The 25,355-nt window shown below is 26.0% G+C and overlaps 2 protein-coding genes across 2 annotated transcripts in view; both read left to right on the forward strand.

The window, feature by feature from the left end:
• The window catches only part of LOC134835157 (homeobox protein homothorax-like), a 98,479-nt gene that overhangs the window by 46,126 nt on the left and 26,998 nt on the right, over nucleotides 1-25,355 (forward strand). Inside the window, exon 4 of the mRNA XM_063850027.1 lies at nucleotides 7,446-7,522. Within this exon, the coding sequence (XP_063706097.1) occupies nucleotides 7,446-7,522 (77 nt within the window). The remainder of the gene's footprint in view (nucleotides 1-7,445; nucleotides 7,523-25,355) is intronic.
• Nucleotides 23,158-24,351, forward strand: LOC134833272 (uncharacterized). Its single transcript, XM_063847539.1, has 3 exons — nucleotides 23,158-23,178; nucleotides 23,313-24,168; nucleotides 24,236-24,351. The coding sequence occupies exons 1-3, from the start codon at nucleotides 23,158-23,160 to the stop codon at nucleotides 24,349-24,351; spliced, it is 993 nt and encodes a 330-aa protein (XP_063703609.1).

Genomic DNA, 25,355 nt, shown 5'->3' on the forward strand with positions numbered 1-25,355 from the left:
ACGAGTAACGAGTTTCGTAATTTATTTTTTTAATATATTTATTTAAAAAAAATCTTCTTTAATGAAATTTAATATTTCAAAAAATTAAATTAAATATTTTTTTAAAAACTTAAATTCTTAAAATTTAAAAAATTTTTAATTTTTTTTTAATAATTTTTATTTTTTATAAAAAATAATTTTGTAATTAATTATTTAAAAAAATTTTTTTATTTAAATAAAAATAATTTTTTTAATATTTAATTTAATTTAAAAAAAATTTAAAAAATTTATTTTTTTTATAAAAAAAAAAATTAAAATAATTTTAAAATTTATTTTTAATTTATTTTATTTAACTTTAAAAATTTTTAAATAAAATAAAAAAAAAAATTTTTTTTTATTTTAAAAATTTAAAAAAATAAAATTAAATTAAATAAAAATAAATTAAATAAAATTTAATATTATTTTTTTTAATTTAAATAAAATTTAATTTAAAATTATTTTTTTTTTAATTTATTAAAATTAAATTGAATGAAATATTTTTAAAATTTTATTTTTATTTAAAATATATAAAAAAAATTTTTTCGGAAAAAAAAAAAATCAAGAAACCAACTGATAACAGATTTTTATGTAAGTTTTATGATAATGCCCCCGAAAACTCGACACAAAAGACCAATTTCTGTTCATTTTCATCCCAATGGCACTACAACAACAACAACAATAATCATAATACAAACGACAGAGGAAAAAAGGGATTTTTGGCATTGGATTACCTGTGATTTATGGCATAATTTAAGGGATTGAACCTTTTTTAGATTAAAATGGACCAAACTGGTCAATCCCGGACCATTTTACAATTCGATACGGCGTGCAAATTATTATCACTGCCATTTTTGCAACAAATCCCGACTCACAAAAAAAAAGAAATTTTTTTACACGAAAAAAAAAGTTCTTGACATCTTTTGTGAAAATGTGTGACTTGACTTTTGACAGACATGATGCGAGTTTTTAACTTTTTGAACATTCCTTCCTCTGTTTTTTTTTGCCGTACGTCGTGTTGAAGGAAAAAAAGTGTGTCAGCACTTCTGTCAACCCATCTAATAATGTGATGAGCAATTTTTTTTAATAAAACGAAGAGAAATGAGACAAGGAACGACATTTTGTTGTTTTATTATTTATTTAAAACAAATAATATTACAAGACTTGACATGACAACTGCGTAAAAATAAAAGAAGAAAAATTAAAAAAAAAATTGTATGAAAGAAATTCAACTGATTTAATTGTCACTTTTGTTTTTTTTCGCGTCTTTTGACGTTTTTTATTGTTTAAAAAAAATTAAAAATGATGCGACACGTGCTTGTGTCCATCAGACGTCAATTAAAGAGTGATAGAAGTCATTCAAGTTAATTTTTTATTTTTTTCGATTTTTTTTTTTATTTTTAGATATTTTTTTTCCATTAATTCATTAATCATCATTGAAAAAAGTGACGATTTACGAAATCTCGAGGCACTCCCCAAACTAAAAAAAAACAATTAAAGCAATAAATTACCTCGCATTAGATTTATCAGCTTAAATCCCACTGGTTGGCGAATGGCAACGACGCGACGATGATGCTCCATTGTTTATCTTTTTTTTTCGAAAAATATTCACATTCGAGTTGTGCGAACGAGTTATCATCAAACATAAGCGGGTTTATTATTACTATTTACATTTTTCTCTGTCGCTTCGTCGTCGTGCGAATGAACGAGTCACAATCGGATTACTTTTTGATTTTTCCTCATAAAATAGCGCTCGAGCACACACAAAAACGGTATTTTGACATTTATTGTTTGTCTTTCTGCTGCCATGGCCTCTCTCTCGTGACATGCGAATGTGTGAAGCACACACACAAAACTAAATATCATTTATCTCGACATTTTTCGCATTACGCGAGTTTTCTTTGTGACTTGACTCATTACTTTACAGCGAGCGACGAGATAACCGTCATCATCACACAAAAACAGAAAAGTCACCACCGAAAATTATGACGGCATTGTTTTGTGTGTGTGTAAAGAGAAAATGTAATATTTTGTTGCAACAAACAGCAAAAAAAAAACGAGGCGAAATCATCGTGATGCATCTCTCGCATCGCTGTCGCTCGTCCATTGTTCTCTTCTCGAATGAACGACAAACAAACAAATGCTCGGAATGCAAATGTTGTTTGAAAACTATTTTCGAGGAACAATGTGAACATGCAAACATCAGTTGTCAGGTTTTTAGAGGAAGAACTGAAGCGCTTTTATTTGATTTTGAGTGAATTTTTTAACCACGTGATCATTTTTGCTTTAGATCTTATAAACCGCGCGATTTTTATACCAAAAGATCTTTTCAAACTTTTCTTTGACCTAAAAGATCTTTTCAAATCACGTGATTTTTTTAGATCTAAAAGATCTTTTCAAACCACGTGACTTATAGATCCAAAAGATCTTTTCAAATCACGTGATTTTTTTTAGATCTAAAAGATCTTTGCAAACCACGTGATTTTTTAGATCCAAAAGATCTTTTCAAATCACGTGACTTTTTTAGATCTAAAAGATCTTTTCAAACCACGTGATTTTTTAGATCCAAAAGATCTTTTCAAATCACGTGATTTTTTTAGATCCAAAAGATCTTTTCAAATCACGTGATTTTTTTAGATCTAAAAGATCTTTTCAAGCCACGTGATTTTTTTTAGATCTAAAAGATCTTTTCAAACCACGTGATTTTTTTTAGATCTAAAAGATCTTTTCAAACCACGTGGCTTTTTTTAGATCCAAAAGATCTTTCTAACCTCAAAAACGATCTAAAACGCATTTTTATCTTTTCTAAAGCAAAATGCAGTTTAAAAAAAAGTAAAAAATAGTTTTCAAAATGAAATGAAATGAAATTCAGTCACATTCATATCAAAAGTCATTTATTTTGTTACTTTTTTGTGTGTTTTGTCAAGCAAGGAGCAAACTCATCGCATGACACAAGCACTCTCTGTGTGAGATTTCCATTGTTGTTTTCAGCAAAGCGACGACGACGCTCCAGAGATATAAATTCGTAAAATGGCGGAATTCGATGACGGACTAGATAAACTTTTGAATTCTCCCGTGCTCCAGCTGAATTATAAATAAAGTACACAGGAGAATCCTTTAAACGAAATGCATTTAAGGTCTCACCTCTCGAGCTTAATGGAAACTAATATAATATTATTAATGAACATGGAACAATAATCAAATACAAGTACAATTTTATGTCTCATGTTGCTTGTTTGGGGCATCTGAGCAAACAACGAACATTATTATCATTATAATAATAATAAACACAGTGAGTGGGTTGGACATCTAACAAATTCGTCCTTTAAATTATAGATTTCCTTCGTGCGTAACAAACATACAGAAGAAACTAACAAGAAAGCAATAATATTAATAGAGATCAAAATGTCACGTGACATAATGGGAGTTGCTTTACATGACAAGAAATTTTCATTATTATCGTTCATTATTTTCTTTGCTGCCTGTGCGTGTACTTTCGGATAAAGTTATCACATAAATTATTCAGAGAGTACAAGGTATTCTCATTTATGCAATGTTTTCTCCGACACTCTTCACGACGAATGATAACTAGCAAAGGTTAATTTAGGGCCCATGCAATGATATGTAAATCGCCGCTGCCGTCGCTCGAGTCACCTTACTTACAAAACTTACACGTGTTCACATCAACGCAAACACACACACGAAAAAAAAACACGGATCCGGAAACGCCTTTACACACGTTAGACGTGCTTTATTTATTTATATTTGAACGTAGATGATGAGGTGCGTTGTCATCATTAACTACTACTGAATCAACAATTTTTTTTATTGTACATTAGGCAGGAGCTTTGATTGAAAATTTTTATTAATTTTACGATTTTTCACTTATTTTTAACTTTTTTTTTATTTATTTTTGCCTTTAAAATGGAATTAAAAATTTTTATTTATTTATTTTTAATTACTTTTATTTTAAATTATTTTTCTTTAATTAATTTATTTGAAAAAAAAAATAAATAAAAAAGAATAATAAAAAAATGTTTTAAAAAATTATTTTAAATAAAATAATATATTTTGATATAAAATATTAATTTTAATAAAATAATTAGCATGCAATTTATTTTTCTAATTTTTATCAAATTATTTTAATTTTTTTTTAAAAATAATTGTTTTATTTTTTTATAAAAAAAATATTTATTAAAAAAATATTTGAGAAAAAAAAAAATTCACGTAAAAAAATATTTTAAAATTTAAAAAAAATATTTTTTTTTAAAATAAAAAAAATATTTTGCTTCGCTTTAAAAATTGTATTAAAGAAATAATAAGAAAAATATATTAAAAATATAATAAAAAATAATAAAAAAAAAAAATTAAAAAAAAATAAAAAATATTATTAAAATTAAATTATTTAATATTTAAATTTAATTTAATTTTTTTTATTTAAAATTTTACTTTAAAAAAATAATAATTTAATTTTATTATTTACCTTAAAATTAAAAAAAAATAGAAAATTTTGGAAAAATTATTTAAAATGAAGATTCACCAAAAATTTTAAAAGAAATAAAAATTGTAAAAAATTTAAAAATTTTCCCAAACTCTCTCCTGCCTCATGATTATTATTATAACTAACAACTATCATCATCATCAACGTCGTAAAACGACCAATTTTTTGTGTCAAACATTTTTTTATTATTATTATTATTTGGTGTGCGTTTTGTTTGTTTGGGCGATGCTCGACAAGCAGCAACAACAAAAAAAAAACACACACTTTTTGGAACACATAAAAATATGTCTCAAGGGCAAAACAAAGACAAAAAAGTCAAATCCTCCCATCGATTACGCCCAATATTGTTGTTCAAGAACACTGTTCTTTTTTTATTATTAGTTGTTTACCTTTCTGATTTTTTTTTTATTTACTTGAAAATTCGAACTTCCCCTCGCCATTTAAAATTTTTCAGGAAAGAATTTCTTCTCATGGCTTTTATTTTATTTTTATTGTGATTACCCTGATAAGCGATTATTTTTGCATCGAACAAAAAAAAAACTGTAAAATGCGTGATGCGTGCAATCCTTGAATGTTGAATGAATGAATAATAATGATGAGAAAAAATGGGCGTACTTCAATCATTTTCAGTACAAAAAAATATACAAAAAATTTTTGTAAGGGAGAGCGAGGTAATTATAGAGTGAAAATGTTTTATAAACAACGTTGGAGGATGGCGATTTAGTCAAGTGCGTCAAGTCACACGAAATCCGAGATCAAAATTAGAGTAATTGAGTTATAATAACATATTATTAAAATTTTGAGGGAAAAGTTTGAGCGTGTGACGATTTTTCTTGATATTTTTTTGCTATGTTTAATTTTAAAAAATTGAATAAATTTATAAAGTGAAAAAAAATAAATAAAAATATTTTTAAATAAAATTAAAAAAAAATATTTTTAAATAAAAAAAATTTAAAATAAATATTTTTAAATAAATTTTTATTTAAATAATAAATTCAAAGAAAATTAATTAAAATAAAAAAAAATAAAACTTTAAATAAAATTATTTTTTTAATTTTAATTTTAAAATTAATTTAAAAAAAAATTAATTAATTTAATTTAAAAAATTTTAAAAATTTCAAAAAATATTTTTAAAAAATTAAAAAAAAAAAAATAAAAAAATAAATTTTAAATTTAAAAATAAAAAATTTAGAAAAATATATTTTAAATTTTAAAAAAAAAAAATTAAAAATTTGAAATTTTTAATTTATAAAAAATAAATATTCAAAAAATAAAATTTATTATTAATTAATTAAATAATTTAATTATTTTATTTAATTTAAAAAATAAAATTTAAAAAAAACTTTAAATAAAAAATCAAACGACTTGCATCTAAATTTTTAATTGCTTATGTCATTTTAATGACATTTTTCTCATTACAAAAAAAAATAATAATAAAAAAAACTCGTAACCAGAGACATAATAAAAAGGGTTTCATTCCCTCTTTTGTGCGGATCCCGCCTACATCTGGCGGAAATTAATTGATGAAGAAAATGATTCTAATATTATTTGCATTCACATTTTTTTTGCCATTGAAACCGGATAAAATATCCATTAAAAATAAAAATTATTTTTTTACTCTCGTTCATTTATATTATTGTCCTCTCTTCGTTCATTTACCGGTATCGCCATTAAAAAGGGTTTTTTTTTCAGTAAAAAGGACATTTCATTTCCGGTCTTGTGATGATGATGACGTGCGTCGATGTTGTTGTCGTTCGTTCGTTTTTTTTTATGCAAAGACCCTCAGAATAAATCACGACCGAAATTTTTCTCGTTGGCTCAAAGAACTCAATTTACTTGCAATAAAGGATCAAACAAGGAAATGGGAAATAGATTTAAATCTCAACAACCATTATTTCAGTTTGGTACCTTTTTTCGTCTCTTCAAAGCTCCTCAAAAAAGCAAAAAAGTCGCAACCTTATCATTTTAATCGTTTTTGCTCCCTTTTTTGTGTGCGAAGGTAACCGCCCAATTTACAGCTGAAGCTAAAAAAAAGAGAAAAAAGAAACATTTTCAAAACATTTTAAATAAAAAAAAGAAAATCAAGATTAAGAAAATGGAAGAAAGAGAGAAAAAAGGCATAAAGCAACCAAAAATAGAAATAGAAATTGTCATTCAAATCTGTTTCCTTTATTTATATTACTTTTTTATGGACTTTGAATGTGTCTTATGTGCCATTGAATGTTCCCGCTCCCCAAAAAAAGCAAAAAAAAAATAACACTATCGCACCATTTTATGTGTTTGTTCATTGACTCTCCATGCCCGACGACATATCTCGCAGCAGCATCAACGTCATAAAAGCGATAAAAGGCGATAAAATAAAACTAAACTATTTAAAGAACAAGAAATGACGCAAAATTGTGTGGAAAATAGTTTCGAAGAAGATGTAAATAAAGTTTCTTCCGGCAATTTGCATCACTTTTCTCTTGATGTCTATAAATGACCTTACAAACTGTTTGTGGCTCATTTCACTTCACTTTTATGTGAGTGTTTACTGCCGCCGCCGCCGTCATCATTTGCATAACGACTCGATATCTTCGCGAGATATTTTTTTTTTTTGAGACAAGAAAGAAAAAGGGGATTGATGATTTTTTTTAAAAAATAAAACTTTAAGTGGAATAGACAACAATGGTTGTCAACGCAGCAAAACCACAAAACTGACTTTTATATTTTAATCAAACCGACTCTATTTTTATTCCGTAAAGCCAGCTACTTTGAACAATAGAGCACGTGGTTTCCATTGTTCATTGACGCTTCTATTGTTTATTATTTTTTTTTATATGAAAAAATTTTATTCAGTCCGTGAAATTCGATATTTACTCAATTCAATAGTTTTTTTTTGAAGAGTTGAACAATTGTGATAATTTATATTTTTTTTTTTTTTTTGCAGCATCCTTATCCATCAGAGGATCAGAAAAAACAATTAGCACAAGATACAGGTTTAACAATATTACAAGTAAATAATTGGTAAGTAGATTTTTTTCATTAATTTTATTTATTTATTTTTTTTTTGTGAAATAAAAGCTCATTGTGTCATATTTAATGATTCAAATTAATTTTGAAAATTAAAAAAAAAATATTTTTAAAAATATCGAAAATAAATAATTATTTTTTTATTGATCTTAATTATAAAAATTTTTAAATTAAATTTTATTTAAAAAAATTAAATCAAATTATTTTATTTATTTTTTTAATAATTAAAATTAAATTATTTAATTTATTAATTTAGATCCAAAAGAAAATTTTTTAAAAAAAAATATTTTTTTTTAATTAATTTATTTATTAAATAAAAATAAAATAATATAATCAAGTTTAATTCTTTAAATTAATAAATTTAAAAAAATATTTTAAATAAATATTTTTAATTAAAAATTTAATTAATTTAAATCTAATGAACTAAAATTAAATTTTTAAATAAATATTAATTATTTTTAATTTCAAAAATTAATAATTCAAAATATTTTTTTTCAATATTTAGTTTTATTTTAATTTAAAATTAATTTAATTTTGTTCAATTTAATTTAAAAAAAAATAAAAATAATTCGAATTTTAATTAATTTAATTAAATTAAATTTAATTTTAATTCATTTTATATTACTGAAATTTTTTTTCAATTATTTATAAAAAAATCAACAAAATTTAAAGCTTGAACTTTCAAAAATAATTTTAAATTTTTTTTAAATTTTTAATTATTTGATGAATAAAAATCTCATTAAATTTTATGAAAAATTTTAATATTTTATATATTAATTTTAATCAAAATACCGAAAAAATCACTTCCAAAGCGTTAATTAACTCTTCAACGTCTCAATTACGCTTTAAAAACAACATTGTTTGCCGATCTATTATTACAACAACATCCAGTTGTCTGACTCGAGGGAAAAATTATGAAAAATATCACATTCCAACTGCAATTTAATCCTTTTTTCTCTACTCCAACAAAGCATCGAGACAAAAGTCGAGGCCAAACAACGATTAATTTCACTGCAAACAAAAACAAATTTTCCGTAAGTCCATCTCCTGGACAACAATTTTCGTCATAATCGACAAAGGGGGCGAGGATGTGACGTGATACGATTAAAACAACACTAATAAACACAAAACACATGATTTCACTCACATTAGCTAATAAATCAAAAGAATATCAAATTATTAAAGGGTTAGAAATGTACAATAATTACATCAAGCACCCTTTCCTTTAATTTCGCATCTTGAGCTGCCTCCCCCTTCTTTTTAATCGTCGGATTCATCCTACAACTCTTTTAATTCATTTATGTGTCGTTCCCGCTAAATATGACGGCATTTCGAGTTATTAAAGGCACAAAAGTTGCAGATGTGACTCGGAAAAGTTTTCTCTCGCGCACTCGCTTGATATGAGAGAAAATAAAATATAAAAAATGCCAATTTAATCAAGACACATCTGTGTCAGAGTTAATATTATTTTAACACCCAAATAACAATATGAACATGGAATTTAACAGCGGCTGGCAAGTGTTACAGCTAAATTACTTTTTTTTCAGTCGTACATTGTTCTGTTGTTATTTTGCTTTGAATTGTGAATAAATATGTGTATCGAATTGAGGAACATTATTATTCAAAATATTTTTTTATTTATTTTTTTTTTGAGAAATTTTATTTAGGAAATTTCAATAAATAAGAAAAAATAAATAAAATTAAAAAAAAAATAAAATATTTTATTTTTAATAAATTTATTTTATTTTTATAAATTTATTTATTTAAATTTAAAAAATAATTTTTAATTTTTTTTTTTTAAAATAAAATAAATAAATAAATTTAAATAATTAAAAATATAATTATACAAATACTGAAAATTATAATTTTTTTTAAATAAAATAAAATTTTTAATAAAAAGTAATAAATTTTATCATTTACAAAAATTATTTAAATAATTACAAAAAATTGATGCAAATAATTATTTATTTTTTTTAATTAAAAAAAAAAAAAAAAAATTTAATCAAAATTAAAAATATTTTAAAATTTTTTTTTTTTCAAGAAAAAAAAAAAATTTTTTTTTTATAAAAAATTGTTTAAATTAATTAAGTTATTAAAAATTTTTCTCTACCAAATTTTTAAATGCAAATAATTATTTTTTTTCTTTTAATTAAAATTAATAAATTTAATTAAAATAAAAAATATTTTAAAATTAAATATTTTTTTTTCAAGAAAAAAATAAAATGAAATCTTCAAATAAAAACCATTTAAATAAATTAAATTATTAAAAATTTCTATACAAAATTTTTAAAGACTTTCCTCTAAAAAAATCGATAAAAATCATTTTTTTCCCGAAAAAAAAAATTCCATTAAAATTATCATTATTTTCCGTTTGACATGAGACTATTAACGAGCTTACCTGAAAGAAGTTGCCTTAAAAATAGAAGAGGATGAAAATATTGTCACGTATCTCATCTACTTCATTTTTTCTGCTGCTGCCTACAACTTATGTGTGAAAAAAATGTCATGTTTCCATTTTGTAATCATAAAAGTGTCTTACGTGTGATGCAATCTAGTTAAAATAAAATAAAAAAAAATGTAAGAGGCACTTTTTGGAATTAAATGAAAGACGAGCAAGCGAGGGTGACATCACTAAGGGGCAAAAATGATAAATGATCTTTTCCTGATCTTCTTTTTTTATCAATTTCGTTCTCTTGTGTTACGTTAATGATGTTGTTGCGACCAAATTACTTGTGAAAAAATGGAAACGTGAAGTAATTAACTTTAAAAAAATATTTTTTCTTTAAAAAAATTAAAATAATGCACTTTACATATGAAAAAATAAATATTTTACATATTTTTTCATTTTTTTAAGAAAAATAAGAAAAAAAAAAATAAAAACTGCCAAAAAGGATGTGTCTCGTGAGATTTACGAACTCTCGTAAGAGTGTGTGACTTGTCAAAAATTGTTGAAAAAAATAAATAAGTGAGATGAACATTATTATTAAATTTTTTCCCTTCCAACTCGCAAGTTCATACGAGGGTTTTCCCACATGAATTTCGCCAACATTTTAACGGCAATGCAGCTTGCTTCACATAATAATTCAAAACGAGCACAGATCTCGATATAAACCTTCTTTTCACACTTTTTATTATTTTTTCTTTTATTTTTTTTTCGAGTTTTGGGGAAAAAAAACAACATTAACATAACAACCTGCATCACACATAAATCCGCATATCATATGAATATGTGGCAAAAATAATAATAATAGGTTTTCTATCTTCGCATATTTTTTTTCTGGGTATTTTTCCACGAAGGAATAAAAAGAAAACGAGAGAAAGACACCTGAATAATGCCATGAAAATAACACATATGTCACTTTACACACATAAATTTCGAGTTTCTTATTCTTTTTTCGCTCCTTCGCCTCGTATAGTAGTTATGCATTAGGCAGTCATAAATAATAAATAAATAAAAAAAAAATACAAATTCCACATTTTTTCGTTTTTCTTCTCGCTCGGTTCTTAGGCGAATTTGTCGGTAGCGGTGGAAAAACAAATTCCGCGAAAAATAAACCGCCTCATGATGACACACGATCACACATTCAGCTCGTCGTGTGTGTTACAATGAATTATTGCAAAGTGTATTGCAAAATTTTTTTTTTGTTTTTTTTTTATTATTTTATTGTTGTGTTGTATTTCATGTGCTGCTTAGTTATGTATATGATGTGATGAAATGAAAAATGTTGGAAAACTAAATAAATATTACACGCGTGTATATTATTATTTTTATTTTGTAATCAAGGAATATGTTGAATTTTTTTTATTTTCGTGAGTTAAAATTTCGCGAATTTTATTGGAGGGAAAATTGAGTTTTTATTTTTTTGAAAAGTTGGATAAAAATTTAAAGTATTTAAATTTAAAAAGAATTCATAAATATTTTTAAAAATATTTTTTTTAAATAAAAATATTATTTTAGCATTTTGAGATATTAAATAAATTTTTAAAAATATTTTAATTTATTTAAAGCAAATAAAAAAAATTAAAAATACCTTCCTTATTTTTTTTAAATAAATTTAAATAATTTAAAATAATTTAAAAAATTTTTAAATATTAAAAAAAATTAAAATAAAATAATATTTAAAAACAAAAATATTTATATAAATTTTTTTAGTATATTTTTCCAATATTTTTAAATTATTTTTTGTTATTTTTTTACTTTATTTCAAATTAATTTTAAATTTGATTCTTGCTTAATGAATTTAAAAAAAAATAATAACAAAATTAAATTAAATTTAAAATATAAAAAATTACATTTTTTAATTATTTTGATTGAAATACAAATTAAATAATAAATTAAAAAAAATAGTTTAAAATTCAATTGTTAAAAAAATGAAATTTATTTTTTTATGGTTGAAAATATTTATTCATTATTTTAACAAAATTATTAATATTTAAAAATTATTAAATCTCTTAATTTTATTATAATTAAAAATATTTTTTTAAAATAAAAAAAATTTTAAATAATTTTTAATTAAATTAAATTAATTGAATATATAAATTTATTAAATAAAATTTATTAAATTTAATTGAAAAATTAATTTATTAAATTAATTGAAAAAAAAATAAACTTACTAAATTAATTTAAAAAAATTTAAATTTATTTTATAATTTTAATTAAAATTTTTTTTTAATTGCATATTTTTAATTATTTATTAAATAACCTCAAAACTTTCATCATTTTCTCATCTCATAATTTTCACTCCATTCCCAACCAAAATTTTAATCTGTAATTTAAATTGTCATTCAAACTTCCAAAATTGCTCAAAAATTACCATAAGAAAACTTTCCTTCAATAATAAACGTAATTTCAAAAGCCGCCCTGGATGGCGGCAATCCATTAAGAACGCCAATGTTTTCTTAATTGCTACCACCCGGAAGTGTGAGTCAAGTCGTTTGCGGTTTATTTGCCGTTCGCTCGCTGCTCTCGGAAAATTCTAATTACGAAACCACAATTATTTCTATTTATCTAGCGCCTGAGACTCGCTACGAAGAAAAACGACACGAGGAAAATATTTAATAATAAAGCATAAAATTAGGGATCATGAAAATTATATCAACTTTCCTCATATCATGGAAGAAACTCGTCTCTATATCTCTTACATGGGGTATCATATGTCGTTCGAAGTAATTTACTAATTGTTTTATGAGAGTCGTTAGTTATGATGATGATGATGATGATGACTTGTCAAGAAAAGCCTCGGCGCTAAAATATTTTTCCCACTGTTTGATTAACATGTTTCGTCATTTTTGTTTAAACAAAACATTCCGCCGACATGTCCGACAAATAGAAACTTGTCTGATCTCAATCATAAACCGTTTACATTTACATATTTATTCAATTTTTCAACTATCCAATTTGCCCCGGACTGACTTACAATATCGCTTCATACGCGTCGAACGAGAAATTATATAAACATTAGTCGTATTTTTTGTATAAATTTACTTTGCGATGGCGCCAATTCAGCGCTGACAGCTATCTAATTTGTTTAGTTTTTGACCCATGCATGGAAAATTTTTGCTCCTGTTGCCATGAATTTTTTTTTTCGTCGTTGATAATTTTCCATCCTCCTTCCAAAAGTCAAATATTAACACTATGTCTATATTTTACCACAAAAAAAAAATATAAGAAACACAAAAAAAGCTATTAGACATCCACAAAATTGGTCCTTTGAGACCAATATTATTGCGCTATTAACTGCCATAAGATGTGCTAAGATGTGTGTGGAAATGGACATGAAATGCAAACGGGAAAAAAATGTCTTTTCTCTAAATTATCTGCTACGTTCATGATAAATTATATGGACTAATTAATGTCTTGAGGCTGCAAATTTTTTTTTGCGTTTTGCTCTTTTGGTAGTTGCGTTAAAATAAGTCGTTAAGATATCGTCATCACATTTTTTTTTTCGACGGTACATTTTTTCGTATAGTTGATGTGACAATTGCTTTTTTTTTGCTGTCTTGTAATTTTGTGGAAAAATTATATTTCGCAATTTAATGTGTTCGATTTGCTTGAAAGATCTAGAAATAAATTAATAAATAAATAAATATGAGAAAAATATTAAATTAAATATTAAAATAAATAAATAAATTTAAATAATTTTTTTTATAAAAATAAATACATAAGTAAATAATTAAATAAATTCAAAAAATTTTATAAATTAAAAAATTATGAATTTAGGATTTTTTTTTTAATTTTTCCTAAAATAAAAAAATATTTTATATTTTTTTATATATATTTTTTTTCAAATAATTAATTAATTAATAAAATTATATTTTACTTTTTTAATTTTAATATTTTTTTCCCAACATTTAGAAGGTTTTTTTTTAAATAATATTAATTTTTTTTTAAATTTTTTAATTTAATTTTTTTTAAACAACTGATTTTTTTATTGATCTCAGTTGTTTAAAAAAAAAATAAAAAAAAATATTTTTTTTTTAAATTTTGTGGCTTTTTATGTCATTATGGCGAAGTCATTATTTCAATATTTTTCCTATATATTTTTAATTAAATTAATTTAAAGCCATTTATTTGCTTATTATGATATTTTTTACTTTTGGCGCCTTTTTTAGAATTTCGCGCCATTTTCTAGATCTTAATTTTTAACATAATATACAAACTTTTTTATAATATTTAATTTGTATATTATTGATAATATTTTTAATTTTGATAAAATTCAACTATAAAGCATTTTGCCTCAAAAAAATTAAAACTTTGAAAAATATGAGATCTTTTAAAAATTTTGAACCGAGAGACACAAACTCCCCACAACTTCTTATTTCTATATTAAAACACTCCTTTTTCATAAAGTCCTGAATTTAATGTTGGGGAGCTCCTGACCTTTTTCTGCCAACTCACGATGATTTTACAGAATTTTTTAAAAGGCTCGCGCGGCAAAATCAATATTTTCGTGTAACGTTGTAACGATGATGATGAAAATATTCTAAATTGTCGAGTCATTTCATGCTTTAATGTTATTAAATGCAGTCTCGTGCTTTTTTTCTCGTTTCATGAAGTCGATCGATAAAAAAAAGAATGAATGAGGTGTGTCGATTTTTTTTTTCATTCAAAGATTCATTTAAAAAAAAAATTAAGAATTAAAAAAAATCAGCTGATGTGATGATTCATAATCCGATCCTTCGAAATTAACGAATTTTTTGCACTAATACAAGCGAAAAAATCCAGTTTTTACCTGTTTTGGTCTATTTTTCCATCATTTTCTGCAGTATTAGTAATTCGCAGGTACTTTAAGTTCTTATCAATAACCGTTTTAGGGTTCAGTTACTTTTAGAATTTCATCGCGTTCGTGTCTTAAAATAGTTTTTCCGTTAAAAAAGTTTCCAATATGGATCCCAATTGGAAGCGCATTTGTCGCGGTTGCTGCAATGTCGTCGATTTTCGTCAACTAAAGCCAATTTTCAACACTCCTGAAATAAATATCATCATGGTGACGATGTTTCCTTTAAAAATTGCTGAAAACGACGCTTTACCGAAGAATATTTGCTCCGAATGTCACGTAAAAGTATCAGAAACCTACAAATTCCTTCAACAATGTTTGAATTCGGAAAAAATGCTGCGAGATCACGTATCTCGAACTCAAATTCCCGAGGAAAAACCTCTCCCGGTCATCAGCGAAAGTATTTACGAACAAGATGCTTCGATGATTGAAACTCGAAAGATTCAAGAAAAAAAATCTCAAAGCAGCGGAAAACGAGGAATTGTCTCTCGGGTCAAAGATTTCTTTGAATCGCGTTCCAGCAAAAAAGCATCAAAGGAAAGTGTTTCACGAGTTCTTGATTTCGACCAAAAAATGTCGTGGGAAGAAAGTCCGATGAAAATTCAACAAGATGCTACCATCAACAGTACAGTGACCATCACAGATTTGGATGAAACAATCGAAATTGAGGAAAAACCCATCCCGATTCCCAAACCGACTCCAGTTTTGCGACGCACTTCAAGTCGACGTCAATTCAAGTGTTTGTACCAATCGTGCTGCTTGAAATTTGAAACAAAACTTGAGCGTCGCAAACACTTGGAATCCCATCTCGGAGCCTCAGTAAGTGTCATTCGGTCCAAAAGTGTCTGGAAATGCAAACATTGCGACGCAAAATTCACAAATCCTGAACTTTTGATCGCCCATGAGAAGCAACATGCGGTCCAAGTACTTCATGAGTGCGACAAATGCCAAAAAAAGTTCAAAACAAAGTCAAATCTGGTCAATCATCAACGAATTCATTCGAATGGCTCGCGTCAAAAGAACAAATGCACCATTTGCTTGAAGGAATTTACGCATATTTCGACGCTTTACGTTCATCAAATAATCCACAAGCCAGATGTGCAGCAAGCTTTGGTCCAAATGCGAGCGTCTTAAAAGAAGAAATTTCATGAAAAGACTTTTGCAATAAATTTTGATAAACTTCAACGAGCACTTTTCTTTTTCGGATAAAATAAGATACGTATCAGGATCAGGAAAAATAGGCAACTGTTCTTCTTCGTCGTTTCTCGTCTTTCGCCGCCTTTTTTGCCGTAACACAACAACAACAACAAACACGAGAATAAACAGGAATATTAGGTGTAAATTGGATTATTGTATTAAAATGTAATGTGATTTATTGCCTATTTTTTGCACTTGTTAATATAAAAGAGATCACGGCGAAGGAAAAAAAAAGAAATTTTTCGGATAATAAAATAAAAAAGAAGAAGAAGCAGATTTAGCTGTCGTGTGTTTTCTTTCATCGTGCAGGTTTTGTGAGTTGAGCGAGGTGCGTATGCAAATCATATCCATTACAAAAGCAACAAACAATGTGAAGTAAGGGTGGATTTTCAGAGATGTAGAATATTTTTTTGAAAAAAAGGCGCCAAATTTATTAAATTATTTTTTAAAAATTATTTAAAATTTTTAAATATTTTTTTTTTAAATTTTTTAATAATTCTTTAAAAAAATTTTTTTTATTTTAAATTTATTTAAAAATTTTAAATTATTTATTATTATTTAAAAAATGGCGCGAAATTTCAATATAGCATTATTTAAGACAAAAATTATTAAATTTTCTTGATTTTTTTTGATTTTAAGAATTTTTAGACAATTTTTAATTTTGTATGTTTTTTAATTTTTATAATTCTTGTAAAATTTTGTAATTATTTGATAATTTTTATAAAATGGCGCCAAATATTAAAAAAAGGCGCGAAAATCTAAAGTTGATCAAAATACAATTTTTCTTCGAGTATTATTTGTTTTGTTTAATTATATAGACTATATTAAAGAAATATTTGATCTACTTACTTGAAATCCTTGAAAAACTTACTTAAACCAAAAAGTATAAGCAGATCAAAATGGCGCCAAAATCAATGTTGATAAAAAAGTTAATTTTTTCGAATATATTCAACTTTTTTTAAAAATATTTTTAAATATAATTTTGCTAATTTAGAGATCTATCTTTGATCTATAAAATACTACAAAATTTTTAATTAATTCAAAAATGGCGGGAAGTTTCACAAAATATTAAAAAATGGCGCGAAATTCATTTTTTTTTAAATATTTAAAAAAAAATAATAAATAAATAAAAGAAAATAAAACTCCAATAAAATTTTAAATTTTATAACTTTTTAACTATTTTTTATTTTTGTTTTTAAATCAAAAAGGGCGCCATTTCCCGCCATTTTTCAACAATCCACCCCTGTTTAAAATCCTTATTCATATTCACCGAACATCTCATCTCCGCGTTAGTTGATTGAATTATGGCCCGCAAGAATCCAAAAAGTGCATAAATTTCAATTACAATGTCTGTTTCATGTTCAATTATTATTTTTTCGCGTTTCTTCCATGAGAAAAAGAATTCTTACTCGCTTTTATAAGAAATATGTTGTATTATATTAATAAAATTACACAAATGGACCACCAAGCAAGGCAACAATATCTCACCGCGCAGCTTTAAAAGTCGGCAGTTAAGTTAATGACATTAAGTCATGTTACAAAAATGACACAATTTATCAAATTATCTCGTGGCGGAATCGACAAAAAGAATTGCATCGTTGAAAAATTGCAATTTTTCGCATTTTTTCGTGAATTTCAAGACAAAATTTATATTTTTCGAAAAGGTAGAAACCACCAAGTCTTTAGTAGAACTGGATGATTAATGAGTCAAATACACCGAGAAATGTGTCACAATCATTCACAAACAATAATATCGAAAGGAGAAGGAGAGTATTTTAGGCATTAAAATAAACGTGACAATACAAACAAATGTCGCTATCAAAACTAATTTCTAAATATCAAACATTTTAATTGCATAAATTAATAATGACGACAACGACGACGATGAATGAGGAACAACGATAATAAACTAATTGCTTTATATTTCCTTCGAGAAGTTGAATTTTGTATTTATTTATTCATTGGAAGACACGTATTTTCGTGTAAAAAGGCAAGAAAAGCTCGATTCAACTCTTCCTGAAGTGGATTTTAATCCAAGTTTATACATTTTTGGAGCGATTTTTATCGGCATGAGTCTCCCGATTGATATACCGCCCCTTTTTATATCGTTTTCAACACCCATTTATTGAAGTTTTTCCCGTTTTTCGTGTGCTTACATTTTTTTTTTCTCCGTAAGTACTGTGGAAGTTTTTCACGCGATCAGATATCATTTGTGAGTATATGTGTAAGTTATGGTAATGAGTTTCGATTTATTCGAACGAATAACAAGTCACATTAAACATGCATGAAAAATAAAATATATTGTCGGGTGATGTGATTCCGATGTGTTTTTTTCCTTGTTGTTGTTCTTCTTTCATGAGGAGAAAAAAATTACGAAGGACTGTAAAAGTTTTATGTTTTACGAAGTAGTTTTATTTCATTAAAATTTAAGAAAAAATATTTAAAAAATTATAAATTTTAAATTAAAATAATTTTTTTAAATGATTTTTAAATAAATAAAATTTAAACAAATTTTTAAAATTTTTTTTTTTAATAATTTGATTTAATAAATTATTTTAAAAAAATAATTTTTTATTATTTAATTAAAATATTCAAAATTTTTAAAATAAATAAAAACCTGCTCATAAAAAAATTGTTTAATTTAATTTTTTAAATTAATTTATAATTTTTAATTTTTTTCATTAATTTAACAATTAAATTATAAATTTAAAATATTTTAAGCAATCATATATTTTTATATATTTTTTAAATTTTTTATTGTGAAAAATTATCAAAATTAAAAAATCAATATTTAAAAAAAAATAATTTTGTAAAATTTAAAAAAAAAAATTTATTTATTTTATTTTTAATTATAATTTTAATAAAATAATAAATAATTTTAAAAATTTATTCTATTAATTATTTTTTTATTAATTAAATAAAATAATTTTAATAAAATTGTAAAAAAATAAATTAATTTTTTTATTAATAATATTAAATTAAAGATGAAGCAAAAAAACTTCAAAAAAATTTTTAATTATATTTTAAAATTATTTCTTTTAATTTATTTTAATTTTAAAATAATTTACTTTTAAATTAAAAAAAAAAATATAAAAAATTAGAGAAACGTCAATTCCTCACATTCCTTAACTTTTTGCTTGCTCCAGATACCAAACGATCTCTCAAGCAAATTTCTTCGCATCGAAATGTCAATGAAACGGAAAATATAAAGAAAATCCATTTGAAAAGTAATAATAAACTTTTCTTTTCCAATTCCTGCAAATAACTCTGGGTAACTCGGCAAATGCATGGCAGACACAAACTCACAATGATTTATGATATGCACTGTCTTTTTTCCAATTTTATAGATTGAAAGTAGTCGTCTAGTTATTCGATTGGGTGTCGTATTACACTCGTATTGCATTTCCCTCACATGAACATGAAATGAAAAATAAATAAATAAAACTACTCAAGAAATGTGGAAATGTAATCAAAAAGTGTCTGCATGAATTTTATTTTAAATTTTTTTTGACTCTTGAATGACTTAAAAAAAAATTTTAAAAAATATTCTTAATTAAGAGGAAAAAGTTGATCATTAAAAAGCAACTTGATACCGTTAAAAAGGCAGATGCCGAGGTGATTTTTAACAAAAGTGTAACAAAAGGCGGCTCGTTAGAAAAAAAACGAAATTTAACACTTTTGATGACTCCAAGTTGTCTCTTTAATAATTTTTCTTTAAAAAAAAAAAAAAAAAATTAAAATTAAAAAAAAAATTGACATGAACTTCTTCAGAAGAAGATAATCCTTTATTTTTTTTTTTTTTTTTATTTTTTAAAAAATTTTTTATTTTTTAAAAAAAAAAAAAAAAAAAATATTTTTCTTAAATTAAAGTGACAGATGAGCAAAAATTACACAAAATCGCAAAGAAAAAAGGAATTTTTCTCACATTCATCAAATTTTTGTGCCTAACCGGGAGAAGAGTCCTGTCGGAAATTAAGCAATTTCTACTCGAAAAAGGCACAAAAACGACGAAAACGCAACACAAAGCGTCATGAAATATGATATTTGGGTGTTGCTCAACAAAAGCAAAGACCATAAAAGACGCGTTCGAGTTCTTTGTGCTTCGCTCGTTGAACTTTTCATGCCGGGAACATGTTTGTTGTAACAGATGCGAGCCATTTTCTTTGTCATTGTCGCCCCTTTTCTGCGTTTTTTTTGTTAAATTTTACAAAAAAAAAGCTTCCGAGAGATAAATGTGAGAAAATTATTTATTTTTATCATTTCCACACACATGTGCTGTCACCCATTTTATTACTGAATCATTATTCTATGGCACAATATGCAAATATTTCTCGAGCTTTATATCATCACATTATGAATCATTTTTACTAAACCCCTTTTTTCTCTTTTTTTTTTCTTTCTTTTTAGGTAAGTTCACGTTTTCTGTAAAAAAAAATTTTTTTTTGAATGGATTTCAACTCGTAAGTACTGACACACGCTTCGGTCTTTACCAAAATCATCAAATTATTACCGGAATTAAATATTTATGTCTCAGGGAAAAATATTTGTGGTCGGTTTGCGTGTCGCAAGAAGTGATTTCTCCTCACAAAAGCCTCGATTATCGAAAATTACAGGCAATTACGTGAAGGGCGAAGGGCGACTTTGCTGTCATTACTCGTTCTTCGTCGTTGCGTTGCGGTTTCGTCCGCGTCATCCCTCGTTTTACAATAAATTATTGATAAAACTACAAAAATATTATGACGGGAGCTGTTAATACGCTGCACGCTTTGAACCACGAACGACAGGTCTCTGTCAGGTGTTTGATAGGAAAATCACAGACGACGCTTAATCTTCGGGGAGTTACTCTAAAACTTTTTGCCGCACATTGCACATAAATCACCGCGACTATTTTTGTTATTTAAATATTTAACATCAGAAAAAAAAATTAAAAAAAAAAGACATGGGCGCAAAATATCGAAAAAAAAAAACAAAAATGCATTGAATGCATGCGGGAAAAATTTCTGCATCATGGTGATATGATAGCTATTAAAATATTTACAAGAACATTCGTAACAAACAAATGAAAACGTGGCTGCTGCTGCTGCAAAAACATTCGAAAAAATGTTGGAATGACATGCTTGATTGCGTTCGCGTAGATGACTGCCATATGCCGTTCGCGTTTCGTATATGAGAAACAGTAACGAACATGATGAGGAACAACATGAAATAACAGAAAAAAAAATTAAAAAAATAAACGCCGAATATAAAAATGGTAGATTGATGATTGAAGCAAGCGTTCGATTCATGATGTATCTCTTGTTTGGGTTTTTATGCATTTTTTTGGCAGAATAATGGCGCAGTTTTGTTCTATAAGAATTTTTTTTATGTTAGAAAAATTTTATTTTTGACTAAAAGTTTTATTTTTTGAAAAATTTTCGAGCTAAAAAATTTTTTTGATTAAAAATAGGTATTTAATTTTTAATAAATTTTCAAAATAAAAAAAAATAAAATAAAATTAGTTAATTAAAAAAATTAAATAAAATAAAAAATAAATAAAAAAAATAATTTAAATAAATATTTTTTATTTATTTTAAATAAAATTTTTATTTTATTTTTTTATTTTTTTTTAAATTTATTTTTTTTTAATTATTTTTTTTTTATTTATTTTTTTTATTTATTTTGTTTTATTTTAATTTTATTCATAAATGACTTAAATTTAAAATTTTATTTCATATTCACAAAAATTAAAATTTTCAAAATTTTTTCATATTTTTCTTTGAAAAAAAAATAATTTTTAATTAATTTTAAAAAATTTTTTATTTGAAAAATTTTTTAGTTTAGATTAAAATAATTTAAATTTCTGTTAAAAAATGGCAAAAAATATTCGACTGTTAATATTTTTGAAAAATTTTAATAGAATTCAAAAACTATCAGAAAATAAATTAAAAATTATTCAAAAAATTTGTTTTAATGGAATAAAATTAAACGTCAAACTTTTCCCGCCAAAACTTGTTTACTTAACCTAAAAAAGAGATCTTATCACTTTTAAATCTAAAAACAAATATTTTTTCATCAGAAAAAAAAATGTTCATCAGAAAAATGTTTAATTTTTTGACGTACTTGCCTGAAAAACATTCCAATCGTGCTCTAAAGTTTTTTTTTCATCCAACAAAAAAAAAATTACTGCGAGACAATTTTTTTTTTGTTAATTTCAACTTAATTGCAATAATTTACTTTTGCCCTATTCATAAATTTCCTCGTAGTCTCCAACTCCATTAATTGGTTATTACATATTTTATGTGCGGTTTTTTTTCGTCGTCATTAAACAAAAAAAATCTGATTTTTTCATAAAAAAAAAATTAAAAATTAAATGAGGGAAGAATCTCACGGACGAGCGAACGTCGCCGATGACGAATTCGAATATTATTACTGACTAATAGCAGTAATAAAAGTCATAATTTATAGCATCCAAGCCTTGATTGGGGTCACGTATTTTTTTTGTGTTTATTTTTGTTGAACTTTTACCCAAAAACTATCTCATAGATCATTAAAAGCCGCCCAAAAACCGGTTTTTGTGATCGCAAGCAGCGCACAATTTGTAGTAAATCCATAATTTTTTCATGTTAATCGGGTGTCGTGTGCATTTTTTTTTTTTGACAAAAGTATTAACAAACAATAAAAAAAATAACATAACATTTTGTGAAGTAAGCCATTGACACCAACCTCCAATTATGGGCATATCTTAAGTACCCACGAAATTTGAGGAGCGTCGACCGAGCGTTAGATGGGAATAGATTCATCATGTTTTGATTTTTTTTTTCGCAATATAATAAAAGCCGCACCAATCAAAAGTGCTGCCCTATATTTTTGCGCGCGATTGTTTGACAACTCGAATGAAAGAAACATTTGTGGCTTTATTATTGATGTCTTGCGTTGTTTTGCAATATTTTTGTTGTAATTTCTTGAAGAGGTGTGTAATCCCATGAACATCTAATCCAAAAAGTTCGTATGTGATGTCTTGTAGTAATTTTTATTATGTTAGATAATACGCGAAAAAAAAAAATTTTGTCGACATATATCGACTAAGGTCAGGTGATTGTTTTGTCTGCGCTCGTCATATATGGATGATTTGTTTTGGGTGGAAATGCCGGTCTCTATATAACCCATTGTTCGAAAATGAATGGCAGTCAGTCACAAGTCAGCAAGCGTTTGGAAAAGACGCATTTCTACCTTTAAAAAAATAATTAAAAAAATTGCGATGAAATTTTTTGTGGTAAAAAATCCTTAAGAGAAATTTTAAACAACAAAAAAATAATTTCCCAATTTTTTAGATCCTTTCATTTGTTGCTGTAGCAACAGCACGCCCTCAAGTCTATGGACCTCCAAGCCATCCTCAAGTCTTTGAGCATCATTCTTCCTCTTTCCGTGTTCCAATTCGCTCTCAAGCTCCCGTTGAAGTTTCCATCCAACCCTCCTTAGGATATACTTTGCCAACGCAAAACTTGGGAAGTTTCAATCAAGCTCCTCAAACTTTCGTTCAACGTACTTACCAAGCTCCTCAGCAAGTTCAACAAGTTCATCATGTATCCCAAAGTTACGGAGCTCCCCAACAACAAACTCAACAATTTGTCTCAAGCGGTCCATCGTTTGTCTCAAGCGGTCCATCAAGCTCCTTTGTCTCAAGCGGTCCATCAAACTTTGTATCGACTTCAAACTTCGCGCCCTCTACCGGCGGAAATTTCGTTTCTAATGCTCCAACTCAATCTTTCGTCTCACACTCTTCCGGTCCAGCATTCTCTTCAGCTCCCGCTAAAACTATTGTCACCAAAGACGTTTATGTTCATGAAGCTCCCGAAGATCCAGAAGAGCACATTACTCATACCATCAATACTCCTCAAGTCAACCAAAAACATTACAAAATCTTGTTCATTAAAGCGCCATCTGCCAATCTTAAGAGTACCATTCGTGTTCAACAACCGGGACAAAATGAAGAAAAGACAATTGTCTACGTTTTGGTTAAGAAACCCGAAGTTAATACGCAAATCTTGCAACAAGAAGCAGCAGCTGCTCCCCAACACAAACCCGAAGTTTACTTCATCAAGTACAAGAATCCCAAAAAGGCGGGAAATGTCGTTGGAGATGCCCCAGTTGTTGGTCAATCTCATGGAACAACAGGCTCCGGGACCTGTTCTTGTTAATGTTGGCGGTAACAATGGCGTCAATGATGGTACTTTGGGAGACTCTTACTCCTCAGCTTTGGGAGGCATTGAACATGCTGGCGGCATCTACCCTGAAGAAAAACGTACTCGCAAGAGTCCTTCAAGCCCCTATGGACCTGCTAACTACAGTCCAGCTGCTCCTTTAGGCTAAAAAAAAGTCATTTATTGTTGAATTTTGTTACATATTTTTTTACTCATTGCTCAAATTTACTCTGATCCGAAAATAAATCGAATTTTTTGTCGAAATTTATTTTTTAGAAGGGACTTATACTGTCAATTATACTTTTATCTGTATCTCTCGTATTCACTCAAAAATTCGAGACGACTAAAACAAATTGTAATCAATTTAAAACATCCTGCTTATTACATTTAAAACATTGTCATTATTCCGTCTCCAGATTCAAAGCGGAGGTAATTGAATATTGTCGTATTTATTGCAAACGCAATTGTTAGTGATGCCGATATCGACATGATACAGAAGACTTCAGCATAGGCAGTAATTGCTCATTGAATGACAAAAGAGGAAGCACTTAGTGAAGATTTTTTTTTTCGTTTCGTTTTTGTTTTGTTTGAATTCACTAACGGAGTAATTGAGGAGGAGGAAGGGAATCCGGATTTTTATGTACTTTAAACTAATTTACTTGATATTCGTTTGAATTTGATGTGAAAAATTCATGTTTCTCTCGATTATTTTTTGAAGGCATGATATTTATTGTCTCGTAACGATATTTGGCGTAATTCGGCATAATATATTTTGGTTTGTAAGAAATTTGTGTTTTATAATCGATTTTTTTGGCAAGAAATCGGCGAATTATTAAATTTTAAAGTTGAATTGATATTTTTGGCGGGAAATTTGCTCAACGTCTAAAAATTTAAATTGACAGATGTCAAAAAAATGTTAAAAATTTTTGGATATTTTTTAATCACTTTTTAACCAAATTTATACTCTTTGAGTCTAAAATTGGTTCCAAAATTTAACTTTAAACAAAAATTTTGACATCTGTCAATTCAAATTTTTAAACGTTAATTCAAATTTCCCGCCAAAAAATCAATTTATTTCAAAATTTCATAATTCGCTCATTTCTTGCCAAAAATAAATCGATTACAAAACACAAATTCCTCACAAACCAAAAGATATCATGCCGAATTACGCCA

Source organism: Culicoides brevitarsis, chromosome 3, assembly GCF_036172545.1.
Source record: "Culicoides brevitarsis isolate CSIRO-B50_1 chromosome 3, AGI_CSIRO_Cbre_v1, whole genome shotgun sequence".
NCBI classification, from domain to species: domain Eukaryota; kingdom Metazoa; phylum Arthropoda; class Insecta; order Diptera; family Ceratopogonidae; genus Culicoides; species Culicoides brevitarsis.

Coding starts and splice junctions, on each gene's coding strand:
- LOC134833272 (XM_063847539.1), top strand. CDS start 23,158: ATGAATGGCAGTCAGTCACAA. Junction 23,179..23,312: donor TGAATGGCAGTCAGTCACAA/GTCAGCAAGCGT, acceptor CCAATTTTTTAG/ATCCTTTCATTTGTTGCTGT. Junction 24,169..24,235: donor AACAACAGGCTCCGGGACCT/GTTCTTGTTAAT, acceptor CTTACTCCTCAG/CTTTGGGAGGCATTGAACAT.